Genomic DNA, 23,080 nt, shown 5'->3' with positions numbered 1-23,080 from the left:
TGCTATTGGTCACTCTGTGCTTGTTGTGTCTGTGTCTCAAGGGGCTCCTTTGGGTCTTATCTTAGCTCTTGGTCTAATTGGAGCTGGCAGATTCTGAATCTCAGGGAGCTGCACTTAGCCCAATCTAAGCTAGCTGATTCTGTGACTCAGGAAGTCATTCTTGGTCCTATCAGGCTCTTGCTCCAGTCAGAGCTGGTGGATTCTGTGTCTCAGGAAGCCACTCTTGGTCCAATGAGGGCTGGTGGATTCCTTGTCTCAGGAAGTTACTGGAGTCACAGACAGATGGGTACTGGGGTAAGGCTTGGGTCTTGTAGATCGCATTGTCGATGGTGGGGGCATTTGGTGCGGGAGCCTGGCACCAGGAGTTTTCCCTGCTGTCCAGCAACTAGGGCAGATTTGGGTGGGCTAATGTTCATATTCTTAAGTTTAATGAGAATTAAAATATTCCTCATTATTTGTATATGTTTCTTTTTCAGAAATGACATGCAAACCTCCTTATATTCCAAATGGTAACTTTCACCTCAGAGGATCAAACACAGAGCTGATGATGAAATCACATATGGATGTAAAGAGGGCTTCTATCCTGCAACCCGGGAAACAGTCGTAAAAGTGTACAAGTACTGGCTGGATTCCTGCTCCAAGATGTGGCTGTAAGCTTTATTCACACCTTTAATCCTCATAATCCTGAAATTACACTTTTAAAACATGGACAAATGAAGATAAGTAGCAAATATTTGAATTTTTTGTTTGCATAAAACTTTTAGAAACACTTTACTTCTAAAGTAAGTAATATTTTAAGTAATAATAATTTTCCTTTTGAAAATAGATTCTTTTCTCATACAACATATTCTAATTATAGTCTCCTCTCCTTCTGCTCCTCATATTTTGTCCCCAACTCTCTTCACCCCTAGATCCACTCCTTCTATGTCTCTCATGAGAAAGTAAATGGCTTCTAAGAGATAACAACCAAACATAACACAGTAAATTATAATTAAGATGAAGTAAAACTATCATCTCAAAGTTGGAACCCAAAAGGAGAAAAGAGTCCCAAGAACAGGCACAAGAGTCAGAGATCAAATTGTTGTCACAGTCAGGAGTCCCATAAAAATGCAAAGCTAAAAGCTGTAATACATTCACAGAGGACCTGGTGTAGACCTGTGTAGGCACCGTGCTTGTTGTTTCAGTCTCTGTGAGCTCATATGTACCTTGCTTAGTTGATAGAAGGGTCCTTGTTCTCCTGGTGTTTTCCTCTTCTATGAGATTTCCTGGGCTCTGTAAAAAGGGATTTGATGGAGACCTCCAATTTAGACTCTTCATCTAATATCTGGCTGTTAAGTCTCTGCATCTGTTCTCATCTGCTGACAGAGACAGTCTCTCTGATAATGACTGGATAAGGTACTGGTCTACAAGTATAGCAGAATATCGTTAGGAATTCTTTATTTATGTATGTATGTATGTAGTCTTATAGTATAGCAGAATATCATTAGGAATCAATCAATCAATTGATTGATTGATTGATTACTGGTAGTATTCAGTTTTTATCCTAGATCTGCGGTTTATCTAGTCTCTAGTTCTTGGTTTGGTGTGGGTTCCTTCTTGTGGAGCAGGCCTTAGGTCAAATCAGACATTGGTTGCCTGCTCTCACAAGTTCTGTGCCACTATTGCCTTAGCACATTAGACAAGCAAGAAAGATTGTAGGTCAAAGGATTTAGGACTGAGGCAGTGTTTACATTTTTGATAGTCTGCCAAGTACCTTCCAGCACCAAAGGCACTAGAATCTGGGAGTGAAGGCTCTATGTAGGTACCAGATCAACTTCTCCATGTTCCATGAGTTGTGTGGATGTTCTGCTCTGCCCTGGGGCCCCACTCTCAGTATGTAAGAACAATTCATTTTGTAGTAACAGTCTGGTTTATTTGGGGATTTCTATGGGATTGTCTTGGTCAACCCAGTTCCACTACTGGAAGCCTTGTTTGGTAACAAGAGATGGCCAGTTGAGACTCTGTATCCCCCCCATTGTTAGGAGACCTCGTTGGGATCATATTCATATGTTTTAGAAAGTTTCCACTGTCCTAGGTTCCCATATCATCCCTCAAATACCCCTTAATTCCAGCTGTCTCTCTCCAATTCTCTCCCTCTACCCTATCTCCCCTCCCCCTCCATATTCTAGTTTCTGTATCAAAAATCAGGCATCCATAGGTGTGTGGATTTATGTCTTTGATTTGATTCCATTGATCAATGTATCTGTTTTTATGTCAATAAGTCAATACTATGTGTTTTATATCATTATAGTTCTGTAGTACAACTTGAAATCAGGGATGGTGAGATATCCAGTAGTCATTTATTTTTCAGGATTATTTTAGCTATCCTTTTTTTTTGTTTTGTTTTGTTTTTTGTTTTTGTTGTTGTTGTTTTTCCATATGAAGTTTGGAATTGTTGTTTTTTAGGTCTATAAATAATTGTGTTATAATTTAATGGGGATTGCATTGAATCTGTAGTTTGCTTTGGTACAATGACCATTTTTACTATGCTAATTTTACCAATCCATGAGCATATATCTTTTGCTATCTTCTTCAATTACTTTCTTCAAAGACTTGAAGTGTTTATCATACAGGTCTTTACTTGCTTGGTTAGTATTACTCTAAGATATTTAATTTTATTTTATTTAGGCTATTTTAAAAGGTGTTGTTTCCATAATTTCTTTCTCAGTCTATTTGTCATAAAGCTACTGAGATTTTTTTTTTTTAGTTATCTTTTATTCAGCCACTTTGCTGAAAATGTTTGTCTGCTGTAGGAGTTCCCTGGTGGAATTTTTGGGGCTGCTTATTTTTACTATCATATTTTCTGCAAATTAAAATATTTTTAATTTTCCTGTCTAATTTGTATCCCCTTGATCTCCTTCATTTGTCTTAATGGTAAACCTTCAAGTAATATAATGAATAGATATGGAGAGAGTGGACAACTTTGTCTTGTTCCTGATTTCAGTGGAATTGCTTTGAGTTTCTTTGTATTTATTTTGAGTTTGGCTATAGGCTTGCAATATATTGCCTTTGTTGTGTATAAATATGTCCCTTTTATCATGAAGGGTGTTTGATTTTATCAAAGGCTTTTTCAGCATCTAGTAAGATGACCATATGGGTTTTTTTTCCTTTCTGATTATTTATATGGTGGATTACATTTACTGACATTTTAGTATGCTGAACCATCTCTGCATCTCTGGGATGAAGCCTACTTGATCATACAGGAAGACTTTTTGATGTGTTCTTGGATCCTGTCCGCAAGTATTTTATCGAGTATTTTTGCATCTGTGTTCATAAGAGAATTTGGCCTAAAATTCCCTTTCTTTGATGAGTCTCTATGTGGTTTGGATATCAGAATGACTGTGACCTTATAAAATGAATTGAGCAACATTCGTTTTGTTTCTATTTTGTGGAATAATTTCAGGAGTACTGGTCTTAACTCTTCTTTGAAAGTCTGGTAGAATTTTGGGCTAAAACCACCTGGCCCTGGATGTTTAAAAGTGTTTATTTGATATTGATTTATCTTTAGTAAGTGGTACCTGTTGAGAAAATTATCCATTTCTTTTGTATTTCCCAATTTTGTAGAGTTTTGGCTTTAAAAAATGTGTCTGTAAAATTCTGTGGATTTTCTTGGTGTCTGTTGTTATCTTCCCCTTTTCATTTCTGATTTTCTAAATTTGGATATTGTCTCTCTGCTTTTTAGTTAGTTTGGATAAGGATTCCTCTATCTTGTTTATTTTTCTCAATGAACCATTTTTTTTATTAATTCTTTATAATGTCCTTTTTGTTTCCATTTTTTTAATTTCAGCCCTAGTTTTTATTATTATTATTATTATTATTATTATTATTATTATTATTGCTGTTTACTCCTCTTGAGTATGTTTACTTCTTTTTGTTCTAGAGCTTTCAGGTGTGCTATTAAGTTGCCAGTATGAGATCTTCCTATTTTTTTTATGTAAGCAGTTAGTGCTATGTGCCTTCCCCTTTGCACTGCATTCATTGTGTGTGTCCCATAACTTTGGGTATGTTGTGTATTCATTTTCATGGAATTCTAGGAAGTCTTTAATTTCTTTCATTATTTCTTCCTTGGCCCAGCAACCATTCAATGGAGAGTTGTTTCAGTTTCCACAAGCTTGTAAGCTTTTGTTGTTTCTGGTGTTGTTATGCAGAGCTTCAATCTATGATAGGATGCAGGGAGTTTCAGGAATTTTCTTTTATCTATTGAGACTTGCTTCTGAGTATGTAGTCAGCTTTGGAGAAAGTTCCATGAGGTGCTGAGAAGAAGATATAGTTTTGTGGATTTTTTCATTGATGAGTATGTAGTGTCCTCCATCTCTTTTGATTAATTTTGGTTTGAAGCCCATGTTGTGAGACATTAAAATGGCTACACTGGCTTGCTTCTTAGGTCCATTTGCTTGGAATATCTTTTTCCAACCCTTGACCCTTGATGTTGAGGTGTCCTTTTTGTATGCATCAAAAGAATGGATTCTGGTTTGGGGTCCATTCTCTTAGTCTGTTTCATTTTATTGGGGAATTGAGTCTATTGATACTGAGAGATATCAATGACCAGTGATTTTTAATTCCTGTTATTTTATGTAATTGTTGCTGATAATATGTTCATGTGTATGTGTATTTTTCCAATCTTTAGGTTTTGCTGGTGTGAGATTATTTATTCTCTGTGTTTTCATGGGTGTAATTAATTTCTTGGGTTAGAGTTCTTCTAGCACCTTCTGTAGGGCTGGATTTCTAGGTAGATATTGTTTAAATTTGATTTTATCACAGAATATCTTATTTTTCCATCTATGGTGACTGAAAGTATTGCTGGGAATAGTAATCTGGACTGGCATCTGTGATTTCTTAGAGCCAAAGCACATATGTCCAAGTGCTTCTGGCTTGTAGAGCCTCCCTTGCTAAGTCAGATGTATTTCTAATAGGTCTGCCTTTTTGTATTACTTGGTCTTTTTCTCTTGCATCTTTTAATATTCTTTCTTTGTTCTTTGTTTAATGTTTTGATTATTACGTGGTAAGAGGACTTTCTTTTCTGGTCTAGTCAACTTGGTGTTCTGTGTGCTTCTTGTACATTTATAGGCATCTCCTTCTTCCTATCAGAAAATTTTCTACTTCTTTCTGTCAGAAAATTTTTCTTCTATGATTTTTTGAAAATACTTTCTGGGCCTTTGAGCTGAGATTTTTCTCCTTCTTCTCCTGTTATTCTTAGGTATGGTCTTTTCTTTCCTTTCTTTCTTTCTTTCTTTCTTTCTTTCTTTCTTTCTTTCTTTCTTTCTTTCTTTCTTTTTGTTTTTTTGTTTTGTTTTGTTTTGGTTTGGTTTGGTTTTTTGAGACAGGGTTTCTCTGTATACTTTTGTGCCTTTCCTGGAACTCACTTTGTAGACCAGGCTGGCCTCGAAATGCGCCTGCCTCTGCCTCCCTAGTGCTGGGATTAAAGGCTTGTGCCACCACCACCGGCAGGTATGGTCTTTTCATAGTGTTCCAGATTTCTTGGATGTTTTGTGTCAGGAAATATTTAGATTCAACATTTTCTTTCACTGGTGTCTCCATTTCTGCTCTTGTATCTTCAACACCTGAAAGTCTCCTTTAAATCTCTTGTATTCTGGTGGGAAAGCTTTCCTCCATAGTTCCTGTTTTTAAGGACTTTATTTTGTGTTTCAGCTATGCTGGAATATTCAGGGCCTCCCGTGGTTAAGATAGCTGTGCTCTAGTGAAGTCTTATTGCTCTGATTCTTATTAATTGTATTTATACATTTGTGTCTATGCATCTGGTTTTGGGGTGATTATAGGCCGAGGTGCTTATTTCTATATTTGTCATTGTTGGGTGGGTGTTTTATTCCTTGCTTTCTGCTTCCTCAAAGGAGTTTGGGAGAGTGTGGTGGCTGTGTTTTACTTATTTTCCTGGTCAGCTCTGCTGGTATGTTCACAGAGAATTTGGCTTAGCAGGGGGAGTGCCTTCTGGCATTGGGGCTGGGACAAAGCAAAGAGTGTGTGAAGGAGGATAGAAGGGGAAGATCTGTGGGATCCCAGGAGAACAGAGCTGAGAGAGGACACAGAAGGCTGCCACCGGTGTTCCACAGCAGAGCTGGGCTTGAGATTGGGGGATTGCATCTTGGGAAGCAGAGGGAGAAAGAGTCTGCAGGCAGGCTTCCTGGTTTTCTGGCAAGCAAGGCCTGTGGGAAAGCAGAGGGTGCCTACCTGTATATGGGGGCTGAGATAAAGCAACAAGTAGGGAGAGTGAGGTTAGGAGGGGATGGTATGTAGGATCCACAGGAGATGTGGGCAGTGGGGAAGGAAGGCTGAAGGTGGTGTTCTAAGGAAGAAACTGGAGGGGTTGGTTTGTAGATAAGGAGGGAGTAGTGAAGGCCTTCAGTTATCTTACCTGTTTCTCTGTCCTGCTCAGCTGGTGTGTTCCCTGTGAATGCCTACTGATATTGGAGCCTCTGATGTTGAGATGAGTTTGGGGAAGGAAGGTAGGAAGAGAAGAGCTTAGTGATCTATTGTGGATGGGGTCAGAGAGGAAAGGGAGATCCTAACAGTTCTCCTGCTATAGAGCTGGGTATGAGACTGGAGTACTGGATATCAGGAGCAGGAGAGGTTTGGGTTTGCCTTCAGACTACTTTTTGCAGTGGCAGGAGCCCTGGGGTTAGAAGGTGTGCCTTTTGCTTTAGGGGCTGGAACAAAGCAGTGAGTGAGGAGAGGGGGATTAGAAGGAGAAATCTGTGGGGTCTACAGGAGATGGGAGGGAGGAGGAAAAGGCTGATAAGTATTCTGCTAAAGAACTGGGAATGAGGTTAGGGGTTTGGATCTGGGGGAACACAGAGAAAGAGAAGATCTGCAGACAGCCTACCTGGTTTTTCTTTTAAGTAACATTTAAGTTTTAAGTAATATTAAAACTTAAGATTTTAAGTAATATTAAAAATAAATTTTAGAAAACTTAAATTCATAATTTACCACTACTCAAATTTATGTATATATGCATATGCACATTTTTCAAATTAAGAAACGTTTTCAAAGATTTTTAGCAAATTATTGGGAAAGGAGGACATATAAGATTTTATTTTAGTTATTTATTTGCATTGTAGCAAATATCAGTAAAAATATTTGCTTCATAACAAACTTGTATTGTCTCCTAGTTTGGTCCAGATTTGAGGATGACTTGGCTACTTTCTCAGCATCAGTGTGGTGCTCTCCGAGACTGCCATGGCTCTCAGTCATCAGGAGCCTTTACTAAACATTAGGCCCTATGTCCCACATGTCATACTCATAAGGCTTTGACAAGAGCTCTCAGTTCCTTATCATATAAGCCTCTATGTAGATTACCTGATGACAGCTCACTTGCTCTAGAGTTAGTGATCAAAGAGACAGTGGGGGCCCAGAATCTGTCTGTGATCTACTCACACACAATTGTTTCTGGCATGGCTGTTCTTTATGTTTTGAGTCCAACTCACACACGAAGAGGGAAATTACATTATCTTTGTTGGAGGGAGCTGCTTGGGAGGGCTTCAGTGGCTTCTTAACACACACACAGCATCACTTGAGTCAAGAGTATTTTATTTCTAATATACTTCTCCCATACTTTTCAGGTTTTTGCCTATCTATATCCATATTCCTTTCATACTATCTAGACATCCATGATAAAAGTATACCATACTTAAGCCTGGCATCCCTTAAGCCCCCCCCCAATACAGTAACAAAAGAGTGGTCAGGGATCTCTTCTTAGTCCCCGTTCTGTCTCTGTCAGTATTACTGAAGAAATAACTTAGAAGAAGGATTTCTTTAGTTTTGGTGACTTGATTTCACGGTCAACTAGTCTCATCACTTTAAGCCTGTGAGAGGCGGAGCATTATGTGAAGGAGTGAGAGCTAAAGCAAAGCTGCTTGCCTCCTTCCATCCAGGAAACATAGCTATAAAAGAATGGCCAAGGCCCCATTACCCCTTCAAATGCAGAGCCCCAATGATCTGACTTATTTCAACCAAGCTAGCAACTTCTGAACTTTACCCCCTCTCCCAATAGCTCCAGCAATGAGAAACCAAGTTTCCATTAAAGTGAGATTTGGGGAAATGTATGAGGTCCAAATCATAATAGGAAAGAAAAGCTATTTTCAGTATGAAATATTATTACTTTATGGGAATTGTAAGGGAAAATGATTTTTATAATTTTTTAAAATTTAATTATTTGACAATTTTTACATGTATATAAAACATCCTGGATAGTCTATTTCCATAACGTTTTCTCACACCCCAACTCTACCAATAGCACTTCATACTTGCCTGTCTTTCTCCCAGATTCTCAAGTTCCAGTTTTGATGAATGGTACATGTAGTTTAACAAAGGGCATATGTGCAACACTTGGATTGGTACTGTCTATGGAACCTAGTTTAGTCACTTGTGGGTATACACCTGAAATCGCTGACTCTCATTTTTTTTTTTTTTTGAATCAATTAGATGAAATAGTTCAGAGATGATCACATGGTTCCCTGAGAGTTTACTCCATTCATGCCTGGATGTCGATGGCCCATTCTTGATAGACTCAGTGCAGACATCTGTAGATGTTGATAGTTTTTTATTGTAATGGCTCTGAATAGGCCAGAAGAAGATATTTCACAGCCATGATTACTATATTTCAGCTCTTAAAATCTTTGTGCCCTTTCATCCACATGTTCCTTGAACTTTTGAGGGATGGTGTAAATGTCTTGTTTAATGATGAGCACACTCTTACTACTCCCATTGCCTTGGGCATTAACAAATCTCTACATTCATCATAGTTTACTGAAAAAGAGAGGTATCTCTGATTAATGCTGACAATTTTAATGATCTAAAATATGAACAAAAATATTTAGAAGATAGTTATATGTTATGTCAATTTATCTTACTAACCGAATTAATTCCCCTCTCCCTAGATCTTATGAAACCCCTGCCATAGTCTTTTGAGTAGATTTACAATTACAGGTGTGGAGTCTGTGTAGTTGAGTTTCTACATTGTAAATCTGCCCAGAGATATCTAGACCATCTGTGGAATAAATATATATGAATATGAGGTTTTTCACAGCAGAATTTCTGGTGTTTTCCTGAATAAGATAAAGAAGACTAATTTCATTAAATACCTTTTGTACTTAAAGTGTGTAGTACTCTCTTCTCAGACAGGCCTGTTCAATTACTCATTTCTTTCATCAAATGATTTGCTATTTTGGGGAAAATATGTATAAATTCACAACTGAACAAGACAGCAGATGATGACCATGAATGTTGATTAGGAGAGAGTCTACAAATTGATCTTTTGTGCCATATTGAATCTGTAGTAGGATGAAACTTATAGGTAATAATTAGAAGATCCAGGAATAGGTCAAAAAATTAACTATGCTGTTACTTATTTAAAGCTTTTTGAAAATTAGTAAATATATTAATCAATGTTGTGAGTAACCTGAATCAAGACTGTGACAGACCAACCATCACTGCTGATTGGCCAAGACCTACATCTGGAAACGTGTAAGATTCAAATGGGGCTGCTTTAAGTACTGACTACCTCTGCTGACCATGCACTTTAAGGAATATTAGGTTTGTTTTGAGGAATCACCTATAAAAGAGACAAGGCAAATTCATCTGTGTCCACATGAGAAGGAAGATCAGTTAAGAGGCAGAAGAATGTGTCTATAAGGCTATAATATCCCTACTTTAAACCATGTCTCCTTTTGTTACCCTTTAAAACGAAATCTCAGTGTGCTAATTTAATTTTTTTTATTAAGAAAAATTTTCCATTCATTTTTACACACCAAAGATCCCCCTCTTCCCTCCTTCCCCTCCCTAAGCCTCCTCCTCTGAACCCACCTCCACTTCCTACCACAAGAAGACAAGGTCTCCCTTGAGGGAGTAGAGGCAAGTTCAAGCCCTCACCCTGCCTCAAGACTGCAAGAGGTATCCCATGTTGGTAGTGGGCTCCAAAAAGCCCACTCATGCACCAGGGATGGATTCTAACTAATTTAATTTCTTGATGTCCTGTGAAAAGTAAAACTCTCAAATTTTGAAGAACACTCAAGAGAAAAAGTATTTAAATTTATAAATCATTTAACAAATGTGTGTGTGCATGAATAAGGAAGCTATGAGATTTGTGTGTTTGGGCATGTATTGGAATTCTTTTAACATACTGCATGAGGGTCCCTGAAGAAGAATCATACTTCATAGAAAAATTAATACTATTCTGATGTTAAAAGTATTTATTAATTATAAATAGGAACATGAAGATGAAAAATTTAATGAAACTTTTATATAAACTTATTAATACAATGAATAATATAGCATTTCAATGTGAAGTTATAAAATAGTTCACTATTATGTAATCACATTAGATTTCATTTCTGATTCAAATTATAAAGCAGTTATCATATTGGATATTAACAAATAACCCTGACCCACTTCTCTGGTGATCTGTCATGTATAACTTGATTTCATGAGGAAAGACTTTTCACATACCTCAGCAGTCTGAATCCTATTTGTCTCCTTCTCTAGACACTCTCTAGACATGCTATTGTAATTAATAGAACGTAATTCACTGATCATGTGCTTTATCTCTGATAGGAGGGTTTTTTTTTTGTCTGTTTGATTTTTTTTTATTGCAAGTGAAACCTTGTGATTTTCCACAAATCAAAAATGGAGGTCTATATGATGAATGGAACCGCAGACACTACTTCCCAGTACCTATAGGAAAGAAGTATGACTATTACTGCCACAGAGGTTTTGAGACTCCATCGGGGTACCACTGGGACTACATTCACTGCACTGTACGAGGGTGGGAGCCTGCAGTTCCGTGTCTCAGTAAGTCAATGTCTGCATTAGATCATGTTTAATTCTATGGAAGAGTGGAAAGAGAAAAGCACATACATAATTATATTTACGTCTCCCGTGACAAAATAAAAAATAGAAGAGTTTATGCACAAAAAAGACTAGTTTCTGTCTTTTGTGAGTAGCTCTTCATGAAATGAACACGGAAAACAGAGACTATGAGAAGCCTTTATGACTTGCATATTTTATTTATAAAAACTAAAGATAAATGCTGCTTTTAAAAACACTAGTAAAGGTTTTGTTTTTGAATGCCACATATATTCATTTAACTATTATAAAGGTAAACTTTAGTTTTTTTTTTTTTTTTAAACAAATGAATTTTTTTATTGAATATTTATGGTATACTTATGGTCCTTAGAGCAATGTGGTTTCCAGTATGTGGAGAATGGGAATTATTTACAATGGAAAGGAAACTATATACAGGACCAGTCTGTAACAGTCAAGTGTTACCCTGGCTACAGTCTTCCAAATGGTCAAGATACAGTTACATGTACAGAGAACGGCTGGTCTCCTCAACCTAAATGCATCCGTGTCAGTAAGTAACCAGCTCTGAAGTCACAATATGCTCTTGACTCCCCATCCCATCTATATTACCTGTGGCAAAATGCTTCTTTTCAAGTGTGGTGTAAGTGAATACTGAGGATTCTTGGTAAGTATATAGAAAAGCAAACACACCTAATAGACATTACAACAAAATATTGACTAAACTTTTGTTTATAATACTATAAACTTTGAATCACATTGTTATTTGATTCAAATAATTATAATAATGTAGTTAAAATTAAACAAATATGATAATAGCTACACACATCATTCATATATTCATGTAGTAATATGGCATTTTAAAGCTTTGCTAATTGTCTCTGAATCCTTTGTGATGTGTAACTGGAAATGAAATTCTAGGACATTGTGTGTCTGGTTTTCATGTTTTTCTCCAATCTCTGTACTAATATGTTTGTATTGATGATTACTTCTTGTTCTTTGTTCTTGAAAATGTCTGTGTGATGTCACACTTTATTTTTAAAATAAATGTCTATAAATTGTTACAACATAATAGTAATGTTTTAAATTCCTTTTCTTGAGCTGGAGAGATGGCTTAGAGGTTAAGAGCACTGGTTGTTGTTCCAGAGGTCCTGAGTTCAATTCCCAGTAATCATGTGATGTCTCACCTGTAATAAGATCTGATGCTGTCTTTTGGTGTGTAGGCATACATGCAGGCAGAACACTGTATATATAATATATAAATAAATATTTAAAAAATTCCTTTCATGGGGTTGGGGATTTAGCTCAGTGGTAGAGTGCTTACCTAGCAAGTGCAAGGCCCTGGGTCCGATCCTCAGCTCTTAGCTCAGTGGTAGAGTGCTTGCCTAGCAAGTGCAAGGCCCTGGGTCCGATCCTCAGCTCCAGAAAAAAAAAAAAAAAAAAAAAAAAGAAAAAAAAGAAAAAAAAATTCCGTTCATTATCATTTAGGTTTTAAAAAATATAATCCTAAGTCAATTTGCAGTCAATGAATTTAATTTTTCAAATGCATTTTCTAATTTACACATTTGTAATTATTTTGCTGCTATATTAAAGAATTCTAAAAATCAATATGAGTTATATGTATTTTTTGTTTACTTCAGATTGCCAACTTTTAAACTTTTTGATTAGATTTGAATGATATCTTGAATTTTCAGAACAATTTTGAAATAATCACATAATCATATTGTCATTTATGAATGTAATGTATATTTAAAAATTTTAGTCTGTTTTTGAATGCTTGTCAATTGTCTTCTGTTCTATCATTTTGCTGATGAGAAATTTTTGTTAGCATTATTTTTTGATATTGTCCATAATTTATTTAATCTCTAAGAATTTCTAATCTTCAGTGATTTAAATTTTTATGTGATTAATATTAGTGACCTGCTTAAAATTTGTACTGAGTTCTCATTTTATAGTCTTTCTGTCATGCTGGTTTTGTTCATGTTTGTTAAGTGTGCTGATCTATATGTACATACTGCTTTTTCATATTTCTGTGTCTTGTTTTTTAAAAATCCTATCCAGGAAAAATGATTTAGATTTCTTTCTCCAAGTAACTCAAAAAGATTTTAAAACAACTAACAGTTTTGTACCCACTTTCAAAGGACTCGTCTATGAAAAATCATTTCTATTCAGGAATAGTTCAAATATATTTAGAGTTCAGGTCAGTGGCATTGACAAATGAGTATGCTTATATGAATACAACCCCATCAAGCTAGAACCAGTCTAAATCTACTGAGGAATTTCTCTTGTTTCCTTCCTCTTCAACTCTACCACCCTAGGTAATAACTTTTATTTTTGTTACTGTAATGTTGTATTTCTACCACTTCATATCAATAGATTTATGAATCATGTTTTCAAACTTTAATTCCATAAGTTTTCTGTAGACTATCTGTGTTGTTTTTCTATATTGTGACTTGTATAGTAACTGAATTTTACTGTGGAGAGATAACTTTACATAGATACATAATAATTTAGCTATCTGTAACATTTTAAGGAACATTTTGGCTATTTTAGATCTTGGCAATTTTTGAGCTGCTTATGAAAATTTGAAGACAAGCCACTGGATTAAAATTTATAATGTGTTTCTTAGATAAATATCTAAAATTAAAATTTATGAATACTATGGCATGTGCATGATTCAGTCTGTAATAATCTGGCATGTGGACTTTCAGGATGTTTGGGATATTTTGCATCCATAACAGCAATGAGCAAGCTTCAGTTGATTTATTTCCCTCTAAATATCAAGAGAGTAAGATTTTATATTCTAAACACATCAGTATATGAGAGTATTATTTTACTTTCATTTTATCTTCCTAGTGGGCTAATAATAGCAATCATCTAAGAATATCCCGTTTTAATTGGATGTTTTCTTGTATAATTTATTTTACAACCCTTTATGCATCTAGGATATGATTCATTGATCAAATTTTGTATGGAATACCCAGGGTCCAGGGAGTGTGCTACGTCTGCTGTGGGATATCTGAGGGAAAAACAATCTACATACACTATGCTCTTATGTCTGTTAACTTTATTCCTCTAAGACAAAATTCTATCAATAAAGCTATAGCTCCGTCAGGCATTCAGGACAAGAATAAATCTAGATACACCAAGTTCTTTATCTGTCTACTTTATTTCTCTGGGATGAAATCCTGTCTACAAATTTCAGTTCTGTCCAGTTCAATAGCCCAGAGTCCTGCTAATGACTAAACTCCTATGCTTCCAGCCTCATCTCATCCTCTGTTTCCTCAGTCTCCATCTCTGCTACTCTCTACTTCTGGCACTCAGAAAACTCTGCCTGAGATCTGCTTACCCTATACGGAACCTCTGTCTTCTCTTTTCTCTCATCCTGCCATTATGTCTGCTCTACAGAAAATGCCTGCTTTTTCTTTCCCTGGGCACGTGGTTCTCTGCCTCCTCAGTAATGTCCCTCTACCTTACCTTTCACCTTGATATGTAAAACCCCCCTTTGTTCTCAGACAATTTCTCTGGAGAGCCTCTAGGCCTTGAGGCATGGGGATGGTCTGAGGCTCATTTGCACATAAAACAAAGCTATGCATGGGGGCGGGAGGAGTTAGTTACCTAGAAGTTCAGCAGGTCTGGAAATATTTGGGCTAGCAAGAATTTCATACTAGAAGACAGCTGAAATATTAAAGGCTAGATGGCACCAAATATTCATAATAAATGACTTGTCTTTTGACAGACCCTTGGCCAGTCAAAGTATAGCTTTAATACACAGCTGGATCTCTATGATACATTCTTATGGTTCTCCCCATTTGTGAATATATGTGTGTCTAAATAGTTATTTCTAGTAACTGTATTTAATACTCAGTGAGACCCAAGTAAACACTTGTGAATTATTTTTCTTTTTGTAGGACATTTTAAAACAATTTTAATTTTTTTGAGAATTTCCTTTTTATAGTTCTTCAAAATTTTATAAAATATCTTTTATTATATTCATCTATCCCCAGCTATTCTCTGGCATGTGTCCCTGCTACTACCCATTCAACTTTATGTCCTATTTTTTTCATCCTCCTCCTCAAGATTTATTTATTTATGTTTTTGTGTATGAGTGCTCTATCTGCACGTGTGCCTGCAGGCCAGAAGAGGACATTAGATCCCATTCCAGATTGCTGAGTCACCTTGTGGTTGTTGGGAATTGAACTCAGGACCTCTGGAAAAACAGCCACTGCTCTTAACCTCTGAGCCATCTCTCCAGCTCTACTCTTCTTTCTTCTCCCTCTCCCTCTCCCTCTTCCTCTCCTTCTCCCCTTCCCAATCCCCTCCCCTCCCCCTCCCTCTCCTCCTCCCAACCCCTCCCTCCTCCCTCCCCCAACCCCCTCCCTTGCCCCCCTCCCCTCCTCTCCTCCTTCTTTTCTCCTTTTCCCTCCTCCTCCTTCTTCTAACAACCTATGAAGTACAAATTGTGCTGTTTCTATATTCTTACATGTGTGGTGTTACACTGGAGAGTGGCTGATTTACTAGGGGTTGGGGATTTAACTTAGTGGTAGAGCTCTTGCCTAGCAAGCACAAGGCCCTGGGTTCAGTCCTCAGCTCTGGAAAAAAAAAAAAAAAAAAGAAAGAAAGAAAGAAAGAAAGAAACAAACAAACAAACAAACAAACAAACAAACAATAACCAGGAGTGGACTCATAAAGAAAACTGATTCTTCCTTTGCAGCAGCTGCTAGGAGTGGGATTCTGTGCCATCAAAGAAAGAAACAATAACCAGGAGTGGACTCATAAAGAAAACTGATTCTTCCTTTGCCAGCAGCTGCTAGGAGTGGGATTCTGTGCCCATCCACCCCCACCGCCATGCTGGAACTGCTCTAGCTTGCACATGTGCAGGCCTTGTGCATTTTCTCACAACCACTCCGAATTCATAGGTGCATCTGACTTGTTGTACCCCAAATTCTGCTTCCTGGTAGTCACATACTGTTGTGCCCTGGGTACAAGACCCCTGAAAAGACCATTAGAGACACAAAGCTCACTGAAATGCAAAAGTAAGGTTTATTGAAGCAGGGACCTCAGTGGAGCACCAGTCAAGCACCCTGACACAGTGGAGGCTAGAGGAGGTTCCTGCCCCTTTGCAAACTCAGTTTTTAAAGGCAAAAACCATCAGGTTACATCATTTAGGGGTGCTAGTACGGGTGCAATTCTGATTGGCTCAAGTTTTAGGGGCTTTCCAGAATTTCTGTGTTATCTTACTTTGTTATTTTAACTGGTTGCTTGTCCAACTTTATAGACTACCTCCGGCATTGGGGCATTCTGTGGTTAATCAATGGTTACCAGATGGCTCTTCAAACATCTTGACTTTGTCGTGGGACCTATGTCAGCAGCTCTGAGAATTTTGAAACTCAGGCCTGTTTTAAGCTGGGATGAGGGGCTTGCTTGAAATGGGGGTGCTTTGGTTCCTAAGTACCTTTTCTGGCTCATCTACTCTTCTTGCCCTTTCCTCTCCAGTATCCTTGAGACTTTATAGGAGAGAATGTGATAAAGATATCCCATAAAGGTCTGAATATTTCAGCCTTATTTTCTGTATGTTGATCACTTGTAGGTACCTGTGTTAAATGAAGTCAACTGCAAATAGAATTTTCTCTGGTGAGAGTTGAGAGGTGTGTTAATTTATTGAAAATTCATCTCTCATACATGAATACTGTATTTACACCATTTTCTCATCTCTTTCCTCTCACCTATTCCTCTCTCTTCCTCCTCTATCAAATTCATGACCTCTTCTTTTTAACTGTGATTTTTCAAACACACACATACACACACACAATACCCCTACACACACCCCCTATGAGTCCATTTAGTGCTGCTTGAATGTGTTTGAGATTGGATAACTTATTGAGAGGATCACTCCAAGAGAAGATTGATTTTTATCAATTAAAGCAAACTTTTTTTTTTTTTTTTTTTTTTTTTTTTTTTTTTTTTTTTTTTTGGTTTTTCGAGACAGGATTTCTCTGTGTAGCTTTGTGCCTTTCCTGGGACTCACTTGGTAGCCCAGGCTGGCCTGGAACTCACAGAGATCCGCCTGCCTCTGCCTCCCGAGTGCTGGGATTAAAGGCGTGTGCCACCACTGCCCGGCAAAAGTAAATTTTAATTACATATAGCTCTTCATCTAGGGGTAGAGATTGTGAGAAGTTCTCTGCATGCAATGGCATGTCTACTGGTATTGTGCTGAACAACCTTATTTCTGAGATTTTTGTGGAGGCAGTTTATCTATCATATATAGAAAAACACTATGTCACAGCAGACATCTTGATTCTCTGCCTTTCACAATCTTTCTGTTCCTTCTTCTATGATATACTTGGAGCCTTGAGTGTGTAGATTTTCTTGAAAATGAATTAACTAGGATTGATCAACCTACACTCAGTTGTTCTCTGTATTTTGTCCTGTTGTGGATTTCTGAATTAATCTCCATTTTCTGCAAAAAGAGAAAGTTCTTTGATGATGGGTGGGAGCAGCACCTATCTGTATTGGAGGATTTATTAAGGCAACTCCACATAGTTAAAAAGAAGGTTTATTTTGGGGGGTAACTTACAACTAGTAAAGAGGTTGGTTACAGGATCCAGGAGAGGTGAGATGCAGTCCAGCTGGGTTCTCTGAACAACTCCGCTTGATTTACCATCCACCATCCAGGATCACCAGGAACCAAGAGAGTCGACACATCCAGATCTCAGGTCTTAAGGGCTCCTATCTTGGCCTGCCTCAGGGGCAGATTATAGGTAGGTGTAACAGTTACAGAAAGCCTCACTATGGGTAGTACTTCCAGGTCAAAGCTGGAACAGCTGCTGACTACATACTTGTGAATACAGGGACAAGTGTTTACAATGCTGTCAAAAATAGAACTGGTCTAGTGAGGTGATAGTAATGGGCTCTACTATAGGGTATTTCACTATATTTGTTGTACCAGGTGTGAATTCCTGCATATTGATTAGGACTTGGGTCAAATTATACAGCTATTGGTTATCACTAATATATAAATTTCACTATTACACAATTAAGAATGTCTTGCTCTGCTGATCATTGTTGTACTTCTGTAGTCTTTATGCCTGGAGAGGCTTTACTTGCTTTTCTCCCTTTACAGGATTGATTTGCTGCATCATTTGTAGATGCATGTTATTTTTCTGCAACTATGTCTTCCATATTCACATATGCAGCCTCTGGGAAACAAGCTTCTGCTTATCTTGGTGTTATAAGACATTAGTGGTAGCATCTCAGGTCTCAGGGAAAAGCTGAAGAACATCCTTTCCCCTGTTTATCTGTCACCTATTCGTCTTTCTGAAAATGGTTCTTCATAATGTTGCCCACTTTTTCTTTGTGGTTTGTTTTGTTTCTAGTGGATTTTGAGACTACTTAGTATGTTGTTGCTATTAGCCTTCTGTAGACTAGTGTTCTTTACAAGTATTTTCCCACTTTTACAGTTCAACTTACATTCTATCTGCCTTTCAAGAGCAAATGTTTGCTTTTTACCTTTCTTATTTTTATTATTTTTTGAGAATTTCACACAACATATTTTGATCACATTCACCTCCCTCTCCAAACTCCTTCCATATCTGCCTCCTGTCCCTACCAACCCACTCTATTTTGTTGTTCTTAAAAAAAAAAAAAAATCAAGTCCTATCTGCGATGCCCCTCAGCTCTTCCGTGTGTGTCCATCCACTAGAGCATTGTCAGCCCTCTCCCTGTGACAGCATGCACATGATTTGCACAAGCTGCAGTCAGACAAAACCCAGCATCTATAGGGGAGGTAGGCACAAAGTCTCGCCCCTAAATGTGGCTCTATTGGTCAATGACAGCAAGCATTTGTTATGATGCTCTTCAACATAACAAAAAAATTTCAGTTATTGGTTCTTCATTTTGTCATCTAAAATGTCATTGCCTAAGCCAAAAGCAAATGTTTTTCTAGAAGTTTATATTTGACATTTAGGTATATGATAAATATTTGTGTTTATTTTATATGAGTGTGAGAAAGAAGTTTATGCTTATTATTTTGCATTAAAATGCCTAAATGTTAAAGTTTTATTTGATAAAAGATTATCTTCTACTATAAAATTGGTATTAATTATTCTTAAATATATACTAGTCCTATGTGTGTGTGGTTACTGACTCACTGTTCTTTTCCACTGCTCTGTATACTTCTACATTCACCAACATCACAAATATCTTTAGTGACTATTCTATTATATAAGACTTATTACCTTGTAACATTAGATTTTTGATTCCTTTCTTTCTGAACAATTTAATTTATAACATTCAAATGTTAAACAAAAGTATAGACTGTAGAAACCTATTGGTGGAAAAGTGTGATATTTCCATTAATTAACATATCTTATAATGTTTACATTAAGTTTAAAGTATCTAGATCATGGAACATTTTGAAGAATTATTTTGCTGTTATGGTCCCTTGTCCCTTTTTAAATGAGCTTGCTTTTAATATAAAATGTTTTTCTGAAATAAAATTAGAGACAACTGATATAGTATAATTTAATTTTTATATTAATGATTAGGATATAACTGTGTAGTAAGTTAGACCTTTGGTTTTTTATAGCACCAATAACAACAGAAAAGTCCTGTGTTATTCTGTAAATGTTTAGCTAGTACATGTTTTTCATACTGAAGCAAATATATTCATCTTAAATATTTTTCTTGAGTGAGTTGTATAGTCTATGTCTTTTAAACTCCATTAATTTTTAATTTGTCAAATTAATTGATATGGATGCCCATAATATTCCCTGATGTTTCTTTTAAAATAATTTGCACACACACACACACACACACACACACACACACACACACATTTCCCATCATTGCTGATATTGATATCCTGTGCTGTCTCTACTTTTCTCTGCTAAATCTGTGTAAATGTTATTAACTTAAGGCTCTTCTATATTATCAAGGTGTAATGTTTATTTTATTTAGGAATGCATTTATGTATTATAAACATTATTCCTTGTATTTTTGTTTCATTATTTTAGTTCAGGATGTAACATGCCCTCCCCCACACATCTACCAACTTTAACTTTAATTTCTTCTTTTTCCAATGTTTTAAGAGAGTCTCGGGTAACTAATATGGGGCTACTGTCCTTTTTAATGTGTATGTTGGGTGCAGCCAGCTTCCTTTATGCTATTGTTGTCTTATCATGGATATGTTTATGTTCTTTATCATTGATACTTGGATGCAATGGGTGAGCATTACCAATTAGTTTTCTGGGAATTTTTGCTTGGGGAAATAAGAAGTGGCCACACTGTATTTTATTTCACATCCACCACAATCTTTTAGTAAAGAAACAGTACTTTGTTAGAACACTTGCTGTTAGTGCTTGAGATTGGATATCTGCATGAACGGAAGCTAAGTTTGATAATTTTGTTTCCTTTGAAATTTATTTAGACTGGTTTGGGAGCTTTTTCTTTCCAACTAGTGTGTTCGGAACATCAATAAACCTCTTCTGGGATCTTACTAAAGGATTTGGGTAATCAAAAGGAACTGTCCCACCTTTTCAATTTGAGTATCTCACATTGCTGGTGTTCTGGGAGCCTTTGATCTTACAATTTGCAGCCGTTTTTCTTCTTCTGTTCTATTGCATCACAGAGTCTTGTATTATGCTGAAGTATGCTGACATCTGGCCAGAGATCTAGAGGATGGCAGTAGAGACCTGCAGAATTCTACCTCGGGTTTTCTTTCTGTTCTGCTTTTCTATACCACAGATCCAGTAACTCTGATCTCTTTGAGAACAGTGATTTTTTGTTTCTTAAATTCAGTAAAATACCTATTTTTTTTTTCTGGTCAGGTTTCTTCTCAGTGTACTATTTTCTGGAAAATTCGTCCATAATAAAGCCTCCTTGATAACAGACCTCATTAGTCTCTTGCTACTCTGGAATTCTAGTCTGGGGCTCTTTGTCTTCCAATAACAGTCACTGGTAATTTGCACCCAAACTTTTCATTCTACTTCTTGTTTGTGGCTGGCACTCTCTTTTTCTTTTCTTTTCTTTTCTTTACAATTTGTTACATTCCTTTACAAAAATCACAATTCATTACCTTTCCCACATTTGACTTTTGCATGATCTCTGTTCATCATTTTAGGTTTTCATAGTTTGTCCTTGCATTAGTATTTGCTTCCTTTTTCAAGTTAACAAAGTGAAAGACTTAATGATTTTTATTCTTTATTCTTTCCCAGTAATTTGATGGTGTTCCTTTCTCTTCACTACTTAGTGTTTCCTCCCAATATTTTATCTAATCCTTTAATTGTCATTTATAGAAAATATTTAATGTTTTATTCTTTGATTTCTTACTTATCCATAAATAAATGTGTGTTCTGAGAAAAAATATATATTTTTCCTAATAATAGGAATTATACTTTTATACTTTCTTTTTTAATTAAATTTTTCATGGAATATGTTTTCATCTGGTACATTTCACAATGAAATATTATTCTGATGATAAGAAAAGTGAAATTAAAAAATTTACTTTTACACTTTTAAGTTCAGTTATTAAAGATATGAGGAGGTATCATTTTGTCATGAGAAGATTAATTTTTCTGTTTCTCATGATCTTCTTTGAACATTGAACTTCTTTGAACATTGAACATCCATTGTATTTTAGGCATGAGGTGTAGCCAGGAGTTTTCCTGTGTTCTGCCTGGTCCTACAGCAGCTCAGACCCAAGTGAACACACAGAGGCTTATATTATTTACAAACTGTTTAGTCTATGGCAGGTCTCTTGCTAGCTAGCTCTTATATCTTAAATTAATCCATAACTATTAATCTATGTATCGCCAAATGTTCCATGACTTTATCTGTGTGAAATTACATGCTGCTTTCTGGATGATGGGATGGTGTCTCTCTCTGGACCCCATCTTTTCCCTTTCTTGTCTCTCTCCTATTCTGCTTGCCTCTAAGCTGCCTGGCCAAAGGCCAAAGCAGTTTATTTATTAACCAATAGGAATAACATATATTCACAGCATACAGAAAGACATCCCCCAGAATGAGGTTACAATGGCATTTCAAATTCTTGAAACTGGAGTCTGTAGCAACTGTGCAGATAGATTTTCAAAGATTATCACCCAACCACAGGAACCCTAACTGAGTAAATAAGTCTAGGTGACTTAGAGAGCCAATTATTCTCAGGTTTAAAGAAAATGCAAGAAAAAAATGTATTATTCAACATTCAGACTTTCTGTAGGATTATGAATTCACTTGGAAAAAAAATTTAGCACAATTTTAGAAGTAATTATGAGTGATTTAAATCTTGCTATGTTAAAAAATTCAAACAAGATATTGTGTATCTTTAAACCTATGATTTGATTTCTTTGGTTCAGGAATGTGAATGATTTTGATTATTTTAAGTCTTCATGTATAAGTGACTAACAGCTATTTTTAATATCTTTTTCTATTGTAAATCCTTAAGCTACTGAGCATGCACTCATCTTTTTTTTATTCCTTTCTCCTTTAGAGACATGTTCAAAGTACGATATAGAGATTGAGAATGGGTTTCTTTCTGAATCTGATCATACATATGCTCTAAATAGAAAAACACACTATAGGTGCAAACAGGGATATGTAACAACAAATGGAGAAACATCAGGAACAATTACCTGCCTCCAAAATGGATGGTCAGCTCAACCCTCATGCATCAGTGAGTACTTCATAATATTCCTGCCATTATACTGGTGATATATAAGGGTTTAGCTTTATTCTCCTTTGAGGTGGCTGGTGTTGTTTCACTTGAAAGATGAGTTTTAAACTTCAAGAAAAAAATATTTCACTATTTGTTTTTCCTTTTGGACTCATTCCTGCTTTGTAGAATATCAGTTTATTTCCTTTTCCAATGCTTTAAAATACCCTATAGTTTTAAATTTAGGGAAGAATTCTTTGACTAGCTGCCTTTTAAAAGATACTGTGCCTTGCATATGAAAGCCTTTGCTCCTAGATATAAAGGCCAAGTTTTAGGTGAAGATACATGTCCATGTTTTAAATCACAGAATATGTGATAACCTTATAATATGTATTTGACACTATCAGTTAACGTCTGTCTCAGAAGGTTTCCCTCTTAGAAATTCTTCCCAAATATTTTGATATTGGAAAGAAAGAAATGTTCCCAGGTAACATCAAATTTTCATGTTTTAGTACCTACAGTCATTGAAAGTTTTCTGAGAATAATGAGTTCAGCTTGTCTTACTTATCAGAAAGCTAACTA

General features: G+C 36.3%; 1 protein-coding gene across 1 annotated transcript in view; it reads left to right on the top strand.

Annotated features, from left to right (window-relative positions):
- Positions 1–23,080, top strand: part of LOC114684899 (complement factor H-like) — a 59,419-nt gene that overhangs the window by 6,172 nt on the left and 30,167 nt on the right. The window contains 6 exon segments of the mRNA XM_037211347.1: positions 477–512; positions 515–606; positions 608–650; positions 10,645–10,839; positions 11,225–11,401; positions 22,337–22,519. Of these exon segments, the coding sequence (XP_037067242.1) occupies positions 477–512; positions 515–606; positions 608–650; positions 10,645–10,839; positions 11,225–11,401; positions 22,337–22,519 (726 nt within the window).

The sequence above is a fragment of the Peromyscus leucopus genome, chromosome 15 (assembly GCF_004664715.2).
Source record: "Peromyscus leucopus breed LL Stock chromosome 15, UCI_PerLeu_2.1, whole genome shotgun sequence".
Classification (NCBI taxonomy): domain Eukaryota; kingdom Metazoa; phylum Chordata; class Mammalia; order Rodentia; family Cricetidae; genus Peromyscus; species Peromyscus leucopus.
The sequence above is the reverse complement of the archived record's forward strand: the minus strand, read 5'-3'. Positions and strand labels throughout refer to the sequence as shown.